Here is a 19,947-nt window from a genome sequence, read left to right on the forward strand (position 1 = left end):
GGGAGTGAAGACAGAAGCATGGTTTTGGACCTCAAATTATTTCTCAGAGTATCCCAAACACCAGCAGGGAAACAGAGGGGAAGACAGTTTTTAGAGAAAATGGGGTAGGGCCCAAAATGCTGGTTCACATTTTACATAAAGTTGCTTGTAAGAAAGACTAGGTCTTTCATGAACAAATAATAAGCTCCCATTCTCTCAGGCCTTCCTGCTCACAATTTTTATGAAAAGTTCAAGTGGGAAGTGCCCAATTCTCCACTTTCTCTCCATGCCATGCAGATAAACTGCAATATGCTCTCTGATCACTGAATTGGAGACATGGGAAAAAAGGAGTAGAAGAAGAAGAATTTTTGCAAAAATTTTTATAGAGATGTAAAGTTTCTGTTAAAAAGCTGAAATGCCCATTTCGGTTTTAGAAATTAGGGAAGGTGACAAATGCAGACAGCGAGGCAGCCACACTGATTACAAGGGCTGCACACATTAAGAGGCCCTTCTAGCAGAGAAAGAGAGAGAGAGAGAGAGAGAGAGAGAGAGAGAGAGCTCCACGTTACATAGAAGGCAAATGGCTATTGACATTCAGAGTCCTAGGGAAAGTGGATGGTTCCTGGGTCAATATCAGCACAGATAGGTACATGGTGAGGGAGGAGGCTGGCAGCCCTCAGCCTCCTCTTCTTCTATTGGCTTTTAAAGCCTATCTATAAGATTGCTGCTGGGATTCAATCTGCAAGATTGAATGTGCAGCTGAAGGTTAGATGTGTACTCACCCTCTTTCTGGCCTATATGCTTGATCTCAGGCCTAATGATGAACCACTAGGGAAATGGACCTCTTTTTTTTAAGATTTTATTTATTTATTCATGATAGACATAGAAAGAGGCAGAGACACAGGCAGAGGGAGAAGCAGGCTCCATGCTGGAAGCCTGACGTGGGACTCGATCCCGGGACTCCAGGATCACGCCCTGGGCCAAAGGCAGGCGCTAAACTGCTGAGCCACCAGGGATCCCCAGGAAATGGACCTCTAATCACTCACTGTCTCTTGACCATTCCCAGGCAGAAGGACACAAATACTTTGACTTAAGATTCAGAACAACTAAAAAGCTACAATTTCAAGTCATAACATTCTTAGATGAAATTCTCTTATTAGCCACATGCATGGAAACCTCCATGTGTCAGTTATAGGGTGCCACTTCTGTATAACATGCAGGATGAATACGGGCATACATTTTAAAAAATTACCAACCCTATATCCAAATGAACATGCTAAACTCTAAGTATTGCCTACATATCAATACACTTTGGAAGGTTAGAAGCTCTCTCTTTGCCCTAGCTAGGTTCAGGTGAAAAACTCAACTCTTAAGAAATCATGTTTTGAGATCTTTCTGTGTGTGTGTGTGTGTGTGTGTGTGTGTGTCTTATTCACTAGTAACCATCAATAAGACAGAACACATTAACAATCAACTTAGGAGGCAGATTTGGTTCTTATTTTTATGAGTGTTTTCACATGCCTAAAAACACATTCTCTTTCTAGGATTCAGTTTCCTCACCTGTAAAATGAGGGATTTGAAATAATCAGCAGTTCTTAAACATCTGGGTGTTATTAATTTCTTTTGAAAATATTAGAAATCTTTGGCCTTTCTTCCCAGAAAATAAGAGAAAGAACGTAAGATAGAGAAAAAGAAAATCCATTCCCAGAGTAAATTGAATGTAGTTTCAGAAAGTAGTTTTATAGACTATTTTCAGGGCTGTTTTATTCGTTCATAGAGAATATTCACTAAATAATTATGTAGTGTTGACTTGGAGCTCCGAGGGGCACAATTTCTATAGACTGAGGTATAAAAGGTACTCCTTTGGAGGTATGCAAAGGGATGTCTTTCTTTATAGCAGTTTCTTGAGCTCCAGGTTAAAAACTCTTGAGCCAAATGAGCTCAAAGATTCTTTATGGGTATAAATGTCTCTTGTTCCACAAATGTCATTGTTATTCTTGACAACCTTATATTAGTTCAGGCTGCATAACACAATGCAATAGACTGGGTGGCTTAACAACAAAAGTTTACCTTCTCCTCTAGGACTAGAAGTTCAAGATCCAGGTGACATTAGGTTAGGTTTCTCCTAGTCCAGTGGGTTAGGCCTCTCTCCTTGACCTGCAGATGGCCACCTTCTGTCTTATCCTCACATTGCCTTTTTCTCCATGCTCACATACTCCTGGTGTTTTTTTCTTCTCCTTATAAGGACACCAGTCTTACTAGATTAGGGTCCTATCCTTTTGATAACGTTTAACTTTAAGTATCTCTTTAGGAGTTCTTTCTCCAAATACAGTCAGTCATATTAGGGGTTAAGGCTTCAACATATGAATTTGGGGGTGACATACATCAATCCATAAGAAACCCCAAAGTGATAGATACATGCAGAGAGTAATGACTAACAATTAGGTGAATGAAGGAACATCTTTCAAATCCTCTCCATGTCAAAAAACACACAAATTAGCCTATCAAAAATTAGAATGAAATATGTTGTCTTTTAAAATGGAGACCTATAATTGATAATACAATCTATTTGCGACTGTTCTTAATAAAGTGAACACTCTCAGAGGCTTACTTAGTACAGTACTTCCCCACCCATCTGTAGGGGATATATTCCAAGTCCCCCTGTATATGCCTGAAAAACTATGGATAAAACCAAACCCTATACATACTATGTTTTTTCCTACATATACATACGTACATACTAATTAACAATAACTCATAATGAAATAGAATAATATACTGCAATAACAGTTATGTGCATGTGGTGTCTCTCTTACTGTACTATATTACCCTTCTTCTTGTGATGGTGTGAGATGCCCACATGATGACATGAAGTGAGGTGAATGATATAGGCATTATGATTTGAAACTAGGTGCTACCAACCTTTTGATGATACATCAGAATAAGTATCATTTGCTTCTGGATTTTGGTTGATTGTGTGAAACGAACTCTTCCAAAAGCAAAACCATGGATAAAGGAAGAGTGCTGTATTAGAAACAAAACAAAAACAAAAACAAAATCTTGGTATCTTGATATTTTAAAAAAGAAAATAAATTTTATTTGGAATTGGTCATCAGGAGCCCTGGTCAAAAATGTTGCATGTATTGGAGGTGGAAATGAGTTAGAGGAGAAAAAAAAAACTATAATAACTTATAAATATTTTTAGTTTCTGTTTCCCTTTGGGCCAGCATGTAATCATCTTCATATGATGTAAATCAAGCTACCAAAAGTCTCTTCCACATCTGGTAAGTGGGGGTGGGGGCAGTTGGGGGTTACTATTTTTTGCTACTCTTGATTTTCCTTTAATCAGTAGTGGGAGAATGGGGGCTGAAGAGAAAAGGCCAAGAGTTTCGTGTAATTTTTTAAAAATTTATTATTGCTCTCCCAAGATCACTTTTAGTAACCACCATCCTGTGAGTAACTCCCCAAGCAACAACCATTCTACACCCACCCCTAACTCCCCTAGTCCCAGCAGGAGCTAATTAAGAGAGACATTCAAGAAGAGACTTCAAAACTTCAAAAATTTTCTATATGTTGTTATTCCTAAAGCTTCACCGTAACTCTACAGTTGATTCAATTTCTTTAGTAATGAGTCAAGCCTGTTCATTAGTGGAGTTACAGACCTTTTAAAAATATTAATAAGCACTACCCAATAGCTCACCATCCTTTTGTCCTCTCTTTGGATACATCAACCTCTGCTCATCTTCTACACACCATCAAAGTATACATTTTAGGAAATTACATCTCTCAAGTATGATGACTCCCTCTGTGATGCTTTACTCCCACACAGACACACTCCTTTGGATGAAATGACTTACTCTTTGCCTGAATTGGGCTAAGATATATGTTTCTGAAGACTTCTGCCTTCCCATCCCTCTTCTACCAACCCTCCCTTGTGAAATCTTTTCTTGATTCCAGGGTATCCACAGCAAATACATCTACATTCATTTGCTTGAAATTAACAAATAGGTGGTGGCCACGTCAAGCAGAGGTGTGATATAGCAAGGACAATAACTAGTAGGTACAAGTATGCCACTAGGTATTATTCCAAAGCTGTGCAGCTCGTTAGCCTCAGGTTCTATTATAAAAATTAAAATTAAAATAAAAACCTTGAGAATCTATATGGGATTATCTGTGGTTAAGAGAGTTGCCTAATGTCTGGCAATTAATGTCCAAGGAAGAATTAAAATCCAGATATTTTCATTTCTAAACCACTATGACAATATCTCTCTCAACCATACCACATTTAACCATTTGAAATCATACATAATGGAGTCCCTTCTTTATTAGTTAAAAAACTTTTGTTTAAGGGACAAAGATTTTTCTTCTGTTATAACTTTTTCAAAGCATTTTTATTTTCTCTAGCTCCAAGTTATATGTACATGCTTTTTGTCTTCTTTTTTCTTTCTTTATGGCTTAAAAATAAGCTCTGTACTCATTATTGTTACTGATGATATTGCTCATATCAACTCTTTGGAATGTTATTTCCAGGATTCTTACCTAGAGAGGATCAGAAGAAAGCATCAGGTACATTTTCTTAGCATTCAATTTCCAGGTTGAGCAGTACTTTTTTTTTTTTTTTTAATTCTAGTTGGTTTTGTGGTAGAGACTGGGAGTCTCAGAAAATGAACATCTTCCTTATTAATAAAATAGTTACAACAATTGTATGAATCTTCTTGGGGATTCACTCTGTTCTACAAAGGGATGAAATAAAGAGCTTGGCTGTTGTTTGAGACAGGAATACAGACAGTAAACCTATTTATTAATATTTCATAAGACTTCAATAATTTTCTGAATACCTACAAGTTTTCTGAGTATGGAATATATCATGGATTGTCCACTAATTTAATGTAACTCTAGGTGGCTTTTTCCATTTTCAGATAGTGAATATAACTATTTTTCATCTCTAAAGTATAAAGTGCCCAGGCACCATGTAATAAGTATCAACATTGATGCAATGCTTTGAGTATAATTCAGGTCTAATGTGTATTATTGTAAATTATTTATGTGAAAAACCTAGATTTTTTTACTTTAAGGCTTGCACAGGAAAGCACAACAGGTATATATATTATCAAATAGCCAACACTCTAAAATAATCATTTGTATTTCCTTTGCTTTATTTCATTATAGAGTATACATTTTGACATATGTTGGATAATTTGTGATGAACATTGTTATAAAAAAAGGAGGAAAATAGAAGAATGCAGTCACAGGTCTCTTTCTTTAAAGCATCCTTGTAATATTTCACTTTTTAATATAGATAATTAAGGACATATAATTAGTTTTTGTCTTTTTTTAATTATTGAAGTATAATTGACATACATTGTTACATTAGTTTCAAGTGTACAGCATATTGATTCAGCAATTCTGTGCATTACTTACTGATCATCATGATAAGTGTAATCACCATACAATGTTTTTATTATTGACTATATTCCCTGTGCTTTACTTTTCATCTCTGTGACCATATATTTTTAAGCACACATATGAATTTACCTCATTCAGTTTGTCATTTTTACTTATTTATCTCATTTCATTGATAAAATGACAAAACATTCACTCAAACACAAATACTGATTTGTTGTGGATTTAAAAAAAATTAGACTGTTCTTGCATTGTGGACAGAAGATATGGAATGCAAATATGGTTCTTTAGTATTTCTCATTCTATAGATGACTACTTTTTTTGCATTTTGTTTCACATGTTTTGAAAAGATGGGACTCTATTCCTTTTATTTCCATTACTTCTGGTCTATTAATTATGCTATTTAAACTAGATAGAGCTTTTTGTTTTCTGCTTACAGTGATCAAACAAACAAAAACATATATCCCTATGAAATATACATTTTAGTAGGGTTTTTGATCATGGATTTATCATTTTTTTCAATATATCAATATGTGCTTTATATATTTTAAGGGTATGCTATCAGGTACATACAGATTGAGGACTGTTGTATCTCTTCGGTTAATTGTTTTGTTTTGTTTGTTCTGTTTCAGGATATAATGATGTTTTTGGTGATAGTCTATTTTACCTGACAATAATATTTACAAATCTGTTTTTTTCTTTGCTAACATTTGCTAAGTATATTAATTAGAATATTGATTTGAAGCTATGGTAGTTATGTTTCTTAGGTCATCCACGGCCCCAGATTGCTTTTCCTTGTTTCTCGGCCATACTGCCTGGGACCATCTACCAGCTTAGGCTTTTCTGTGTGAGAGAAGAACAACTTTTTGTCTTGTTTAAACGTAGTTATGTAGTTTCAGTTAAAAACAGCCAAATCAATGTTTTAATTACTGCACCAGGCAAATGTTACCCCAAAACAAACACCAAAACCCAGATGTGTCGATGTCCTTAGTCACATGGCTGAAGTTGGTTCATCTCCACATCTGCATTCCAAAAAGGGACAAAGAACAAGTAGAAAGCAAGCAGAAAACAAGCATCAGGATTTAAAGTATGACTTGAAAGTTGCACACATCACTCGTAAACCATTTAGCAACAGAATAGTAAAGTTATTTAGACCACAGATTCAGTAGATAGATGACTTGGGTCCAAATCCTGACTCTAACACTGATGAGCTGTGTGAGTATGGACAAGTCAGACTTATGCTCCCTTTACCTAATTATAAAATAGGACCAGTAATTAACACTTAGCTTATAAGCATTAAGTAAATGTTGGTTATTTTTCTTGTTTTAGAGCTACCATAAACAAGCTAAGTAATAATAGCAGTGACATGGGGGCACCTTGGTGCCTCAATAGTTGAACGTTTGCCCTTGGCTCAGCTTGTGATCCTGGTGTCCTGGGATCAAGTCCCAGATCAGGCTCCTGTGGGGAGCCTACTTCTCCCTCTGCCTATGTTTCTGCCTCTCTCTCTCTCTCTCTGTGTCTCTCATGAATAAATAAATAAAATCTTAAAAAAAATAATAATAGCAGTGACATAGATTTACTTAGATTTAGCCATATCACATTATTTCCTTTGCCATACTATTGCCTTTAGAATACCACCTCTTTTCTCTGGTATCATTTTCTTCATACTGAAATACATCCTTTAGCTTTATGCCAGTGATAATCTATGAGTGGTATGCTTTCTCAAACTTCATTTGTCTGAAGATGTCTTAGGTTTGCCTCCACTCTTAAATTTTTTTGTCTGCATAAATATTTTTTTAAATTTTTATTACATGTATGCATATTTTTTCCAATACAGAGCTGTTATATTCATTATTTTGTGGACTCACATAAAAGTTATCTGTTTGTTTTAAGATTTTTATTTTAGTCGTGGTGTTCTCTGATTTCACTATAATGAACCAAGGTGTGGCTACTGTTTTTTTGTTTTGTTTTGTTTTCCTTTCTTTTATATTTTCTTTTTTTTTAAATTTTTATTTATTTATGATAGTCACAGAGAGAGAGAGAGAGAGAAAGAGGCAGAGACACAGGCAGAGGGAGAAGCAGGCTCCATGCACCGGGAGCCCGACGTGGGATTCGATCCCGGATCTCCAGGATCGGGCCCTGGGCCAAAGGCAGGCGCCAAACTGCTGTGCCACCCAGGGATCCCCTCTTTTATATTTTCTAAAGCTCTTTTAATCTCTATGCTATGTTTTAGAAAATTTCCTCAGTTATGTCTTCCAGTTCACACGTTCTCTCTTCAGCTTCATTTACATAACAAAGTCAATAACTAAAAGGCTCCTGGGTGGCTCAGTCAGTTAAGTGTTAGACTCTTGGTATTGAATTGGTTCAAGTCATGATCTCAGAGTCATGAGATCAAGCCCACATTGGGCTCCATGCTCACTGGGGAGTCTGCTTGAAGGTTCTCTCCCTCTACTCCTCACCCCCACTCATGTTGGTGCTTGCTCTTTCTCTCAATATCTTTAAAATAAGTAAGTATTTAAAGATAAATAAAATAAAAAGTATGTTGCATTTTCAAAAGATTTGACTTTTCTTTGTCAGTTATCATAGTTTCTTTGTCAGTATAAAAAGTTACCTTTTTATCCTCTGTGATTTCTATAATTTTTTATTATTTGTATTGATTATATTTATTTGGAATTAAAAATTGTTCTTTTATCTTACATTATTGGATTCCTTATTGTTTCATTCTCATGCCTATTAATGCTTAGTGGGTTATGTTCTTACTGGATTATTATTTTTCTTATAATCTTATTTTATGTTCATGTTGCTGTAGGAACCAAGCATCCTTGACTCTAGAGTTGCATTCTAGAGGAACTTTCCAGTCTATTCTGACATTGAAATTCTGTGTGATATTGTACAAGTCATCCCCTGTCTCTGTGTCTCAGTTTCTATAACTTTCTTAGGTGTCTTCTGAATACTAAACTTTCTTTTTATTATCCATACCAGCTCCTGAGAAGGAATGGCCCTGTCTTGGCCAAGTAGTTCTGCTTTTTCCCAGGATTTTCAAGATACATGTCTTTATTTAAGGGGATTTAGTTTTATTTATGTTCAGTCTGTCAGGATTCCCTGCTGGGTGGTAAAAGGACAATAGGGCAAGCAAGTTGGCATACTCTCTCCATAGCAATGATTTCTTCTCCAATGAAAATGACCTCTTAGATTATAGGAACAGCAGCTATGTAGGTGTTGCTACTGGAAAAAAACAAAAAACAAAAAACAAAACAAAACAAAAAAAAATCTTTGGTATTTAAAATAGAAACATAAAATTGTTAATGTGTCTAGAGACAACTTGTACTGCATACAAAAAAATGAAAAATGAAGTTCTAATGAAATATTATTAGATTCATTATACAGAAGCTTAAGATTTCTCACCACTGTCTATGAGGTTTTAATAAACAGGAATGTGCTGTAATTTTTGCAGTATTCAGGAATTGGGTTTGAACCTCAAAATAAGGCCAGGACATCATATTTAAGTAAGTGCTGAAGCAAGGGAGAAAAAGGAATTTAAAAAGAAAATTTTATCAGTGTCAAATATAAATTTGAAAAGAAACTTACAGGTTATGTATTCCACCCTCTTACTTACTGCAAAACAACAACTTCAGTGTCCCTAAAAAGATATCTGTTGTTTGAACATTTCCTGTGATGGAGAGCCCACTGCCTCATGAGGCATCCCTTCCAATTTTGTGATGGCTCTAAGTATTGAAAAGTTCTTCCTCATAATGACATGCTTCCATATTTGGAGTGTTTTGTTTTGTTTTATATACAGAAAAAATGTTCTCACCTGTAGTAATGAAATGCATCTCAATGCTATCCCACACATACCCACAGAATGTCTCTTATTGCCCTGGTACTGTGCTAAGTTGGAGATAAGCAGTACTGTGATCTCCCTTTTTACTGATGAAAAAATAGTAAGTTTTTAGAGGCCAGGTAACTTGCCCAAGGTCATACAGCTAGTAAAGAATGGATCAGAGACTTGAAAATTAGCTGCCTGCCCCCACAAATTAAGTTGTCTGAGCCTAGGAGCAGGACCTGCTCCCTGTATGATTCCTCTCTAAATCATGTAGGGAGCCCAAATATAAACCTAACTGATAATAACAGAATGTGACAAATGTTAACAGAAGATAGGAAAGAACAGCTACTAATGCCTGTCCAGATTGGAAACGGTAGATTTTGAAGAGTAGATATCATCAATGCTGATATATCGTTATCTTAATGTTGTTTTATCTATTGCAAGAACAGTCTGTTCCTCCTACTATGACATAAACTTACATCATGGTACCCCCTGTTCTCAATGTTAGTTTTAGAAAATGCTAAATTCTCAGTATCACTGAGAAATGACCTTATTACACATCTTGTAAATATTTTTGGAGCTGTTTAAATAATACTTTGTACCTCTTTTCAGAGAACATGCATCTCATTCCTCTCAGGGATTTCTCTAAGTGAATTTAAGACTACTGAGTATCAAGAGTAAAATGGCCAATTGCTTTAGATCTCTATACCCCTATCTTGAAAGATTCACCCTTCATCAAATTGTTAGTGAGATAGGCACTTGAATGAGGTGAATGTTTGAACTATGATGTTCCCAGAATTAACCGCAATCTTATAAATCAGATCCAATGGATATTTTAGCATCTAAAAACTAATTGCATAGAAGAAACTGAACAAAGGAAAACTGGTTATGCTACAGTTTAACTTTTTATTTATATGGTGTTTATTTAACATCTGGCAATGTATGTCATTAGAGAATATGGCAACCCTGTCATTAGAGAGAGAATGTAGCTCTCCCAACATGTGGGTTTCCCTTCTCCTTCCCTCCCTTTGCTTTTTCCTTCTTTGTTGTCTTTCTCTCGCTTTCCATTACTCTTCCTTTCCTTCCTTATGCTTTAGTTGCCTGTTATTATCCCATGAAGTTCCTGTTTTGTATTGTTCTGTTTTTTTTTTTTTTTTTGAGTTAAAAGTTGACACCTTTCTGAGATTTTCAGGCTTTACCAATGTAAGTGACAAATGAAAGCTAAACTTAGAGTTTACCTCCTCTAGGAAGCCCTTTGTACATAATTCCATCTCACATTGATAATCTCCATAATTTACATTCCTGTATCTCTACCTATTTGAAATCACTGAAGTTCATAGTAATGGTTAACCTGAATATTTACAATGTTATTTTAAGATATATTTTCTTTTTTAACCATCAAAACAATCCAGTGAGGTGGGGATATTCATAATTATGCTATAGAGGGAAGATACTCAATGAGTATAAAATAACTTGCTCAGGGTCACATGGCCAATAAGTAGCAGACAATATTTGAACTTTAGTCCTTTGACACTCAGTTCATATGTCATCTTGTCTATGAACCTCTCCTGATAGTCCTGATAGTACCTGCTATCCCTACACTGGATTAATTCAATTACCTATTCTTTTATATACTTCATTTATGCCTTTATTCTAGCGTGTATCATGTTGTATTTTGGAAGTTGTAGATATGAATAGAGTTTATGGTTTATTTTCTTTGTTTTTGTTTTTTTTTTCTGCTAAATTATATACTGCTTAAGGCCTTAAATCTTCTCTAAGTCCCCAGGACATCACCTGGTGCCTTACCCATAGTTAGCATAAATTTAATGTTCATGAAGTAGATGAATTGAGGCACCAAAGTAATTGTTTCTATACTGAGTAGAACCTAGTTTAGAGATACATTCACAATAACTTGAAATAAAACATTTACTGAGTAATAATAAAATACCAAATAAATCCAATGGAAATTATTAAAAGATTTAGAGGAGATATCTTTTAGGAAGGAGGCTAAATAATTAGAACTTATTGTTTATTAAAGAGGGAAAAGGTAAGAAATTAAAGAAATAAGAAAGAGAAGTAGCCAGAGAGACCTTCCGATCCCAAAGCAGACTGAGATTGTGTAGGTTCAACCCTATACTGGAAAATTATTACTTATAAAACAATTCTGGGTCTCAGTAGCTCATATTAGCTGGCTCTGGAACCATGGTGAGCTTTATTGTTTTGGAGTTGGCTCAAAGGATATTTGTGAGAAAAGGCATGACTAAGCTGCTCCTCATTCTGTGAAATATGGGCAAAGAGAACCCAGTGAGTCAAGCAACACATGGGAGGGACTTTCCATTCTACATTTTGGAATTGCAGGGGAGCTTTTTGTTTATTCACTCCACTTGAGATTTGCATCAATAAGAAAACTACCTTCAGGGATAACTTTAAAGAACTCATTTGAAGAGAAAGATATCTTTTCACACTTATTGATTATTGATTTATGTGCTAGGCTCTGTTTTATACACACTTTAGATATATTAATTTCTGAATTCTCACAGCAAACTTTTAAAATAGTATGATTATTCCTAGTTTACAGATAGAAAAGCTGAGGTACAAAGAGGCTAAGGCACTTGTCAGCATTTTCACAAGCAGCTAAAAAAGCAGAATCAGGATTTCAGCCTAGGAAGTTTTGAGCACCAGGGCTCCAAATCTAAATTTGTATGCACTTTTAAAGTGCCCTCTAAATCGTTAATTTGGTAATTATCTTATAAACATGCAAATGATATTAATTCTGTTATTATATGACAATAATTCATTTTGTTTGAGTTCTTAAAACTGGATAAAGATTTACATGATGCTGAGAATGTGAAATTTAGATTTCTGATGTCCAATGTAAGCTTAGTGAAGACTAACGGTTTTAAATGCCCAAAGCCCAAATCTCTACAAGTAACTAATTGAATTCTGTCCTTGCATATAAGGAAGATTTGCTTCAATGATAAAATTGTTTCACTTGGATTCCAAAGGAAGACAGCTAAAATTTACATAGGAGTATTTCATATTTTCTTATCCTTGAAGAAATGTGTGAAATTCTAATGTAGATTGATCAAACTCAAGAAATTTGGGAAGTTTCCTAAGGAAATTTTTTAACATCCAAACTCCTGATATCCCCATTTCAGCCACAAGGAGGACAAGAGAATAAGTAGGGATGTTTATAATGCAAAGTTAAAGGAAGAGGAGTAATATATACGTTCTCTAAACTAAAATTACGCAAAGAATGTCATTGTCTTTTTTTGTGTGTGTGTAAGTCAAATACATCTAGAAGTGATACTTAGAAGAATAAAGCTTATCTTTCATAGCCCTAGATGGAAAATAAAACCAAAATCTGCTTTTGCAAGATCATTTTCTTAAATGAGCAGAGGGATGAATTACAGGCTATAAATAAATTTACTGACATATAATAAAACAAAGGTCAACTGTTAGCTATGTTAACAGCTACCTGTATTTTTCAGAAATTTCATTTCACTTCACATTACGAGAGTTAGTTGTTGTTTGTTTTCAGTTTTGGTTTTGGTTTTCCTCCTCCTAAACTTACCTTTTGTGAACAGTGAGAACTTAAAGATTCCTACTCTTCATATTTGGAAAAAGAAGGCCCTCACCTGAGAGCTTAGGGTTCACACAGACACAGACTGCTCTGGTACTGTCTGTGTCTGTGCAGTCATATGAGATGTGCCTGCAACAAACAACTTGACAGGTGTCTCCTGCTGGCAGGAGTGGAAAGTCAGAGTCTATATAAGTGAGAAGGGACATGTGCAGAGACAAAATGTATTGTGAGACCAACAGGGCAATTTCACATTAGATTCCTGGCACCTGGCACGATTAAGTACTATCACAAAGCCTATTTTAGAAACCAAAAGATTCCCTCACTGCTTTATTGCTGGGATAGAGACCAAAGCAAGACAAAGCAGGTGAGCTGGGTAAGGATTCTCACACCATGGTTTTGGGACCATCTCCTGGAAGGTGGGAAGACTCAGGGAGATTGGAACAGGGCTAGGAAATCTGTAATGGCAAATTATAAAGTCTGAAATAGAGAACCCCAGCTATTAACCAAGCAAATCCAGCTACAGGCTGTTTTGTTGTTGTTTGTTTTGTTAATATTTTAAAAAACTACATTCCATTCAGAAACCTAAAGTTCCCAAAAGTCTGTTTAGGATTCTGTGGGGGTTTGTCCAAGTAGAGCTAAGTGTGACTGTTCCCGTGAAATTATTTGTACTTTTTAACTTTAAGTCATGGTGAGCGTAACATTTTTAAATCCCTTTCTCTTTTATACTTATAAGTAGACTTATCTTCATCTTGGGCTGCATGTGCTCATTCTAGGAGCTCACTAGAGAAGACAGTTCAGGAAGAGAGAGGGGAGCTTTCAGTGATAGTATACAGATGGGGACAAATTCTTCAGCAGGGCTCTAGCTTCAGGCAGTGTTTAGAAGGTATCAGTGGAGCTAAAAATCTTTTTAAAGTACATATATTTACTATGTCAGCCTAAGGTAAACTCTAGCAGGCTTGAGAAGAATGAGAATGAGAAGAGTAGTCTCAGAGAAATATGTGGACTAGAGAAATGAAAAAATGAAAAAAATCAACAGTATATTAAATTGGAGAAGAACATGCATTTTATCAGGATAATTGTGCATTATCTCTTTAAATTAGCGGAAGAAAAACAAACCAGTCTTGAGTTTATCCTCTGATGAGTCTTCTCAGTATTTAACTGGGTCCCCAAATGGAATCAGCCTTACCAGAATCCACAGCTAGTTCTTTTGACATTTTGCAAAAAAGTAAATAAATAAATTATAAGTATGACAAGTAAAATGAATAGTTCCAGCTGTGACACCAGCAGCATTTCCAGATTTCGTACAATATTAGGGATTTATTTTCACTTTGTTGCCTAGCAGAGAATTAATTGAAAGGTCTATCTAAGCTTCTCATGCTTCCTTGGGACGAAGTCAAAAACAGAATCTCCAACATTCAGTGCCAATTTAGAAAAGAAGAAAACCATTAAGTGGATAGGTGGTCAACTCATCAACTCTGGAAATATATGTCCCTGAGGATCAATGTCACTGAAGCCAAATAAACACATCAGTGAATCTAATGGTTATATGAACATGTGAATATGAGACTGGCAACTGATTCTTTGGGTTGATTTATTCAGCAAATATTTACAGAGATCCTACTCTGTGCTACCTACACTTCTACACGCTGAGGATAGAGAGAGAAAAAGACAAAGGCTCAGCTTTCAGGGAACTTAAAATCTTAGTTAAGGAGATAAAATATGAAAAAAAAAAGTATAGAACAAGGAAATGGTAGATAAAGTGCCTTTCAGCTAACTTTAGATGAGGGCCAGAGAGGACATCTGGGAAGGTGACATGAAATGACATCTGGTCACATAAAAATCTTGGGAAAAAGTCTTCCTTACAAGAGGGAACAGCAAGTATGAAGGCTTCAGCCTGGGAAAGAACTTGACACATAGAGCAGAAGGAGGTCCTGGGAGCCTGGAGAATAGTGAATGAGGGGAAAAGGCAGAGCTAGAGAACCAGGCCAGGTCATCTAGGTCGACTGAAGGCCATGACACAGAGTTAGAATAAATCCAAAGGGCAGTGAGAATCCATCTGGAGGACTAAACTAAGGAGCCGGTTGGATTGAAAGGGAATTATCATGGACTTTAGGGAAGGTACTTAGAGTAGGAAGGTGTCTTTGGTTTCTTTTCTTTTTTCCTAATCTTTCTACTAATAAATAACCTATGGCCCTAATCACATCATACTTAACGTCCTTGGGGTTTCAGCTTATTTTTCGACTGAACAGAGTGTGGCCATTCTTTGTCAAGTGCTATGCCAGATGTTTTGTATACATTATCTCATTTAAAATACTCAGGAAGCTCATGAGGGAAAGGTGTCATCCACATTTTACAAAGGAGGGAACCAAGGTTCAAACTGAGTTGCCGTGAACCATCCCTCTTGCTTGCTGTGCTGCTCCTGGGTACATGTTGCTAGTTTAAGGCCACCACCCAAGGGCATGAAAGACTTTGAAAGAAGGAGACCTCCTTTGGAGGTTTGGATCCCAGATCACCCTTACAACTAAGAGCCAGACTAGTTGGGATGACTGTACACCATTTACCATGGAGGCAATGTGGACCTTTAGAATACTGATTTCAGAACCGGTATACCAAATCACCACCATAAATGCTAAAATGGACTTGATATTTGACCTTGAAGACAAATCATTCATAGGTTTGTTATGTTTATCTGTTAGAAACCCTAACTTCCTCAGTATCTCCTCAGGGGTGTCACAAGGATGAATAGGACTGTCTAATCCCTGTTTGTTTGTGTGTTTTTTTTTTTTGTTGTTGTTGTTCTTTTTGTTTGTTTGTTTGTTTCTCAGTAAGTTTGAAATGTTCATTGAGATCAGGAGTATAAAAGGTGCTGTAAGCTCTTTTTTAAAAGACAAATGCCACCTAAATACTATATACATATATATATGTATGTATGTAATACTATATACATACATAGATATACATATATATGTACATATATATGTATGTAATACTATATACATATATATATATAGAGAGAGATGATATCTAGAGACAGATATATACACTTTCACATATATAGGATTATATTCTGTGATATCTATATGATTATATATGATAGATACATGATTTAGCCGGCAAGTATCATATAGTATATATATGACTTAACCATCCAGTACTATTCCCTCTGCCTCCCCCTAAATGTAATGTGCTCTTTTTAACCAAGGTGAATATGAAGGAGGAAATGAAAGCTAGCAAGAGCCCCTTGCCCCCCTCCCCCAGGGTTAGGAGGGCTGTCCTTTGGGTTTAGGCCTCCAGCTCTCCTCCTGCCGAGTGCAGGGAACGGGGGAGGCGGGGGTGGAGGCCGCATCCTCCAGAATGTCACTGTTCCCGGGCAGAGCCCTGGGTCAGCTTCCTCCCGGAGGCACAGATGGCCAGGACAGGCGCGCCAACCCTCTTCCTGTCACTCCCGCTGTCCCCTGCGGGTTCAGCCTGGATGGAAAAGCCTCGCTTTCTGGTGCCCAACGCCCCGGAGGCCCGGAGGCTTCACCCACGGTGGGTGGGGAGGGGGCAGCGCCCCCCGGGCGGTCAGGGGCAGGCCAGCCCCTCCTCTTCCGTGGGCAGACGCGGCGGTCGCCCCCCTGTCGCCCCCTCTGAAGTTCCTTGAGCGGGGCGGGCGGCGCGGGCGCTAACCTGGCTGTCCTGAGTGTCCGGGAGCATCCTGTCCGCCACGGGGGCGGGAGCCACTCGGGCCAAGGGCCCCCAGCCACCAAACCCCTCGCCTGCGGGGGTCCCCAGGCCACCCCTCCCGTGCACTGTCCAAGAGGCAGGACGTGGGTTTCCAGGGTCCCCCCTCCGGGCGGGGTCGGGGCGAGGGGCGGCGCAGCGCAGACCCCCGGGCGGGCGGGAGCGTGCGGGCGGCACCAGCGCTCCTGCTGACTCAACGGGGTTTATTTTTATTTCTATCTGAGGTTACTTCAGCCTTAGCCACCGCCTGCATTTTTTTCTCCCCAAATTGCAAAAGGTGCCTTAATCATCCAAATTTGGCTTAATGCGCCTGGGAGAAAAGGGAAAGAAAGAGTGATTTAAAAAAAAAAAAAAAAAAGAAGAAGAAGAAGGAAGGCACAGCGTCCGTCTGTCGGCCCGTGGGTCTCACTCATCCGCGCGCGCACACACGCGCTCACTCTTCGGGGAGGGCGGCGGTGTGCGCGGGAGGCTCGCGCGGGTGTAGACCGGCGAGCGTGTACTTGAATGGGGAGGGCCGGGATTCCGGGTCGCTCGGGCCCCTCCTCCCTCCCGAGCCAGCCAGTCCCTCGGCAGAGCGCTCGGGCTGCACTGATTTGCTCTCGGGAGTGCGCTATTTGCATATGACTTGCCCATTTGTGAATTTGGCTCCCCAAGTCCTCGCTTCACTTCACCTGTGCCTCCCAGTTGCGCGCACTTTGCAGGCGCCCGCCTGCCCGCCTCTCCGCCACTCCTGCCGCCTGCCGGGCACCTCCTCTGGCGCGCTCCGCGTTCGCCCACCCACCTCTCTCCGCCCGGGGCCACGCTGGTTTGGGTGGCTGCTCCGCGCTGGCTTCCCCCTCCTTGCCTCTTCCCCTCCGGTCCTTCTTGTTCTCTGCCTCGCGCTGCTGCTGCTGCTGCTCCCGCTGCTGCTCCCGCTGCTGCTCCCGCTGCTGCTGCTGCTGCTGCTGCTTTTCATCCAGTTGGGAAACCCAGGACGCAGGCGGTTGCTCCGTGGCGCTCTTCCAGAACGCGCAGGGTTAACAGCCTCCGCGCCCTTGCACCGAGACTTCGGGGAGCACGCAAGAACTCTCCCACCTGCAGCCCCCTTTGGCCTGGCAGTTCTGCAGTGCATCGCATGGAAGTGGAAAAGAAAAAAAAAATGTTCACACTGCCTGGATGTTGGGATAAACTAACCTGAGCCTACTTGGGTCTCCTGCTGCCTCCCCCTCTTCCTTCGTTTCCACCTTTCCTCTGTGTGGCTTCCCAGAGTGTGCAGTTGAGTCGCCTGGAGGTCAGGAGGGAGCCGCGCCGGGCCTCCCCTGACATGTGTGGCATTCCTGGGCTCCCTAGGAGGGTTGCTGTACCTGGGTGGACTTTGGTGTTCTAAATTTCAGCCCCGGGATAAAAGGAGCTTTTGCCTTCTATCTGGCTTTTCTTTTCTTTCTTTTTCTTTTTTCTTTTTTTTTTTTTTTAACTGATTCATCATCTGTCTTGAAAGCGCTTATTCCCTCCCTCTTTCCAAAATACGGGCAAGTGTTCCTGCTGCTATGATGGGCCCTTGGGCATCATGAACTTCATTATTCCTCACTGGCTGGAATTCAAACTGCCCATCTGTAGTGGTCCAGTGCGTTGACCATGCACCTGAGAATCCGCGCGAGACGGAGCCCTCCTCGCCGGCCGGCCTGGACGCTTGGGATCTGGTCCCTCTTCTGGGGATGTATCGTCAGCTCTGTGTGGAGTTCCTCTAATGTAGCTTCTTCCTCCTCCTCCTCTTCCTCGCCGGGGTCTCACTCTCAGCACGAGCACCATTTCCATGGCAGCAAGCATCACTCAGTGCCTATTTCTATCTATCGCTCCCCTGTTTCCCTTCGAGGAGGAGGGCACGGTGGGTCTCTCTGCTCTTTATCCTTTTAATGGGGCATAGCGATTCCTTAACCCACTCGCCTTTGCCTTTCAGGTAATGTCAAGGGTGGGAAGATAATAAAAAAAAAATTGAATTTAAAATGATAAAAAAGCATCGCATGTGCATGAGAGAAGGAAATGTTCAGTTCCTCCATAAAGGCTAGTGTTTTCTGCCCCAGCCCCTCAGTTTCTCTGACGGTTTCTCCCCTCCTTAGCTTTCGTACTCATAGCTTCACAAACACCACATTTTCCCCTTTGCAACCTTCCACCTCCTTCGACCCCCTCCCCATGATGGAAAGCAACTTATCAGATAAGTCCCAGGTTTTTGCACTTTGAGAATATCCATTCACCTTGCTTTCACCCTTCTTGTTTTGGAGGTAGTCACGGGAAGTAGATAGCAGGGATCCTTAGGTCCTCAGCCTGAAGTTGATGGAACTGATGTAAAGTGATAAAGGTCACAGAGGAGAGTAGCTGAGTGTAAGAAGGCAGAATATGTAATTAATAAAGAGTAGCCTTTATTGTTCATCTGGGCAGCTCTCTGTTTGTCCACATGTCTGAGCGAATGACCAGCTGTCTCAAAAACTGCCTATGCAAGATTGCTAACTACTATGTAGGAAGTAATAAAATAGATAAGACAAAGTCCATTTATAATTAGGCCAAGTGTAAATTATAGTAACTTTAATCCCACCATTTATACAAATGTTATTTCAATTAAAGGTAACACTGGTAGGCTTGTTCACACAATACAGGTATGATGTGTTTGGCTCCGAACAGCCCTCCTTGCATAGCTATTGAAGGAAGAGATCTATGGCTCTTAAAAATATATTCCGAGCAGGCTGCCTCTGAAAGGGCGATGTCTGCCACCAAGGTGGGAGTTTGCTGTAGTAAACTGTTCTAAAGAAGGGATCTTCAATATTTGTTTACTATTCACTCTACTCTGGTGGTGAGGAGAGTAGGAATCACAGAGCCCAACGGCAGGAGTAGCCCTCCAGGGAGCTGTACAAGTGAACCACGCTAGAGGTCCCCTGCCCTAGCTTGTATTTTGAAGACCTATAGCATGCAGACCCCATTCCAAATGTCAGTTCTTCCCACTGCCTCCTAGCCGTGTGCTTCTGTTCTGTACTATCTGTAGTGTTAAGTGGAAGCACATTGAGAAAATGCCAGCACGTACTCTGGCTCTTTCTGGCTCTCTCTTTAAATTTTATTTGATGGAGTTGTCAAGCGGCTCAGAGCTTCTAAGGTTGGTGGAGAGGGGTGGTGGGAAGGAGTGAATGCTTGATTTTGATCTGGTTGCTGTTTTCTCTGTGACTCCTGCTGGGTTGGTCTGGAGTAGGCTTTCTGAAAAAAAAAAAAAAAAAAAAGGGAAAGAACTACAACCACCCAAAAAGCAAAAGCAATTTCACTGAAATGGAAACTGTTAGCTCCTAAGGTGGAGAGGGACCCGGAGTGCTGGTGGGACTGCAAAGAGTGGGGAAGAAAAAAAGGGGAGTGGGAAATGGAGGAAGCCAGACAGACGATTACTAATAGCCATAATTAAACATGGAAAGGCTCAGCG

The 19,947-nt window shown here is 39.4% G+C and overlaps 1 protein-coding gene across 25 annotated transcripts in view; it reads left to right on the forward strand.

Annotated features, from left to right (window-relative positions):
* Window positions 1–19,947, forward strand: part of NRXN3 (neurexin 3) — a 1,534,711-nt gene that overhangs the window by 999,027 nt on the left and 515,737 nt on the right. For 2 of the 25 annotated variants that reach the window (XM_077910214.1, XM_077910212.1), the window contains exon 1: window positions 17,140–18,375. The exons of 20 other annotated variants lie outside the window; for them this stretch is intronic. In XM_077910214.1, the coding sequence (XP_077766340.1) occupies window positions 18,126–18,375 (250 nt within the window). In that variant the 5' untranslated portion in view covers window positions 17,140–18,125. Of the gene's footprint in view, window positions 1–17,136; window positions 18,376–19,947 lie in introns of those variants that run through there. 3 more of the 25 variants (XM_077910215.1, XM_077910217.1, XM_077910213.1) reach the window with 3 other exon arrangements.

Source organism: Canis aureus, chromosome 9 (assembly GCF_053574225.1).
Source record: "Canis aureus isolate CA01 chromosome 9, VMU_Caureus_v.1.0, whole genome shotgun sequence".
NCBI lineage: Eukaryota > Metazoa > Chordata > Mammalia > Carnivora > Canidae > Canis > Canis aureus.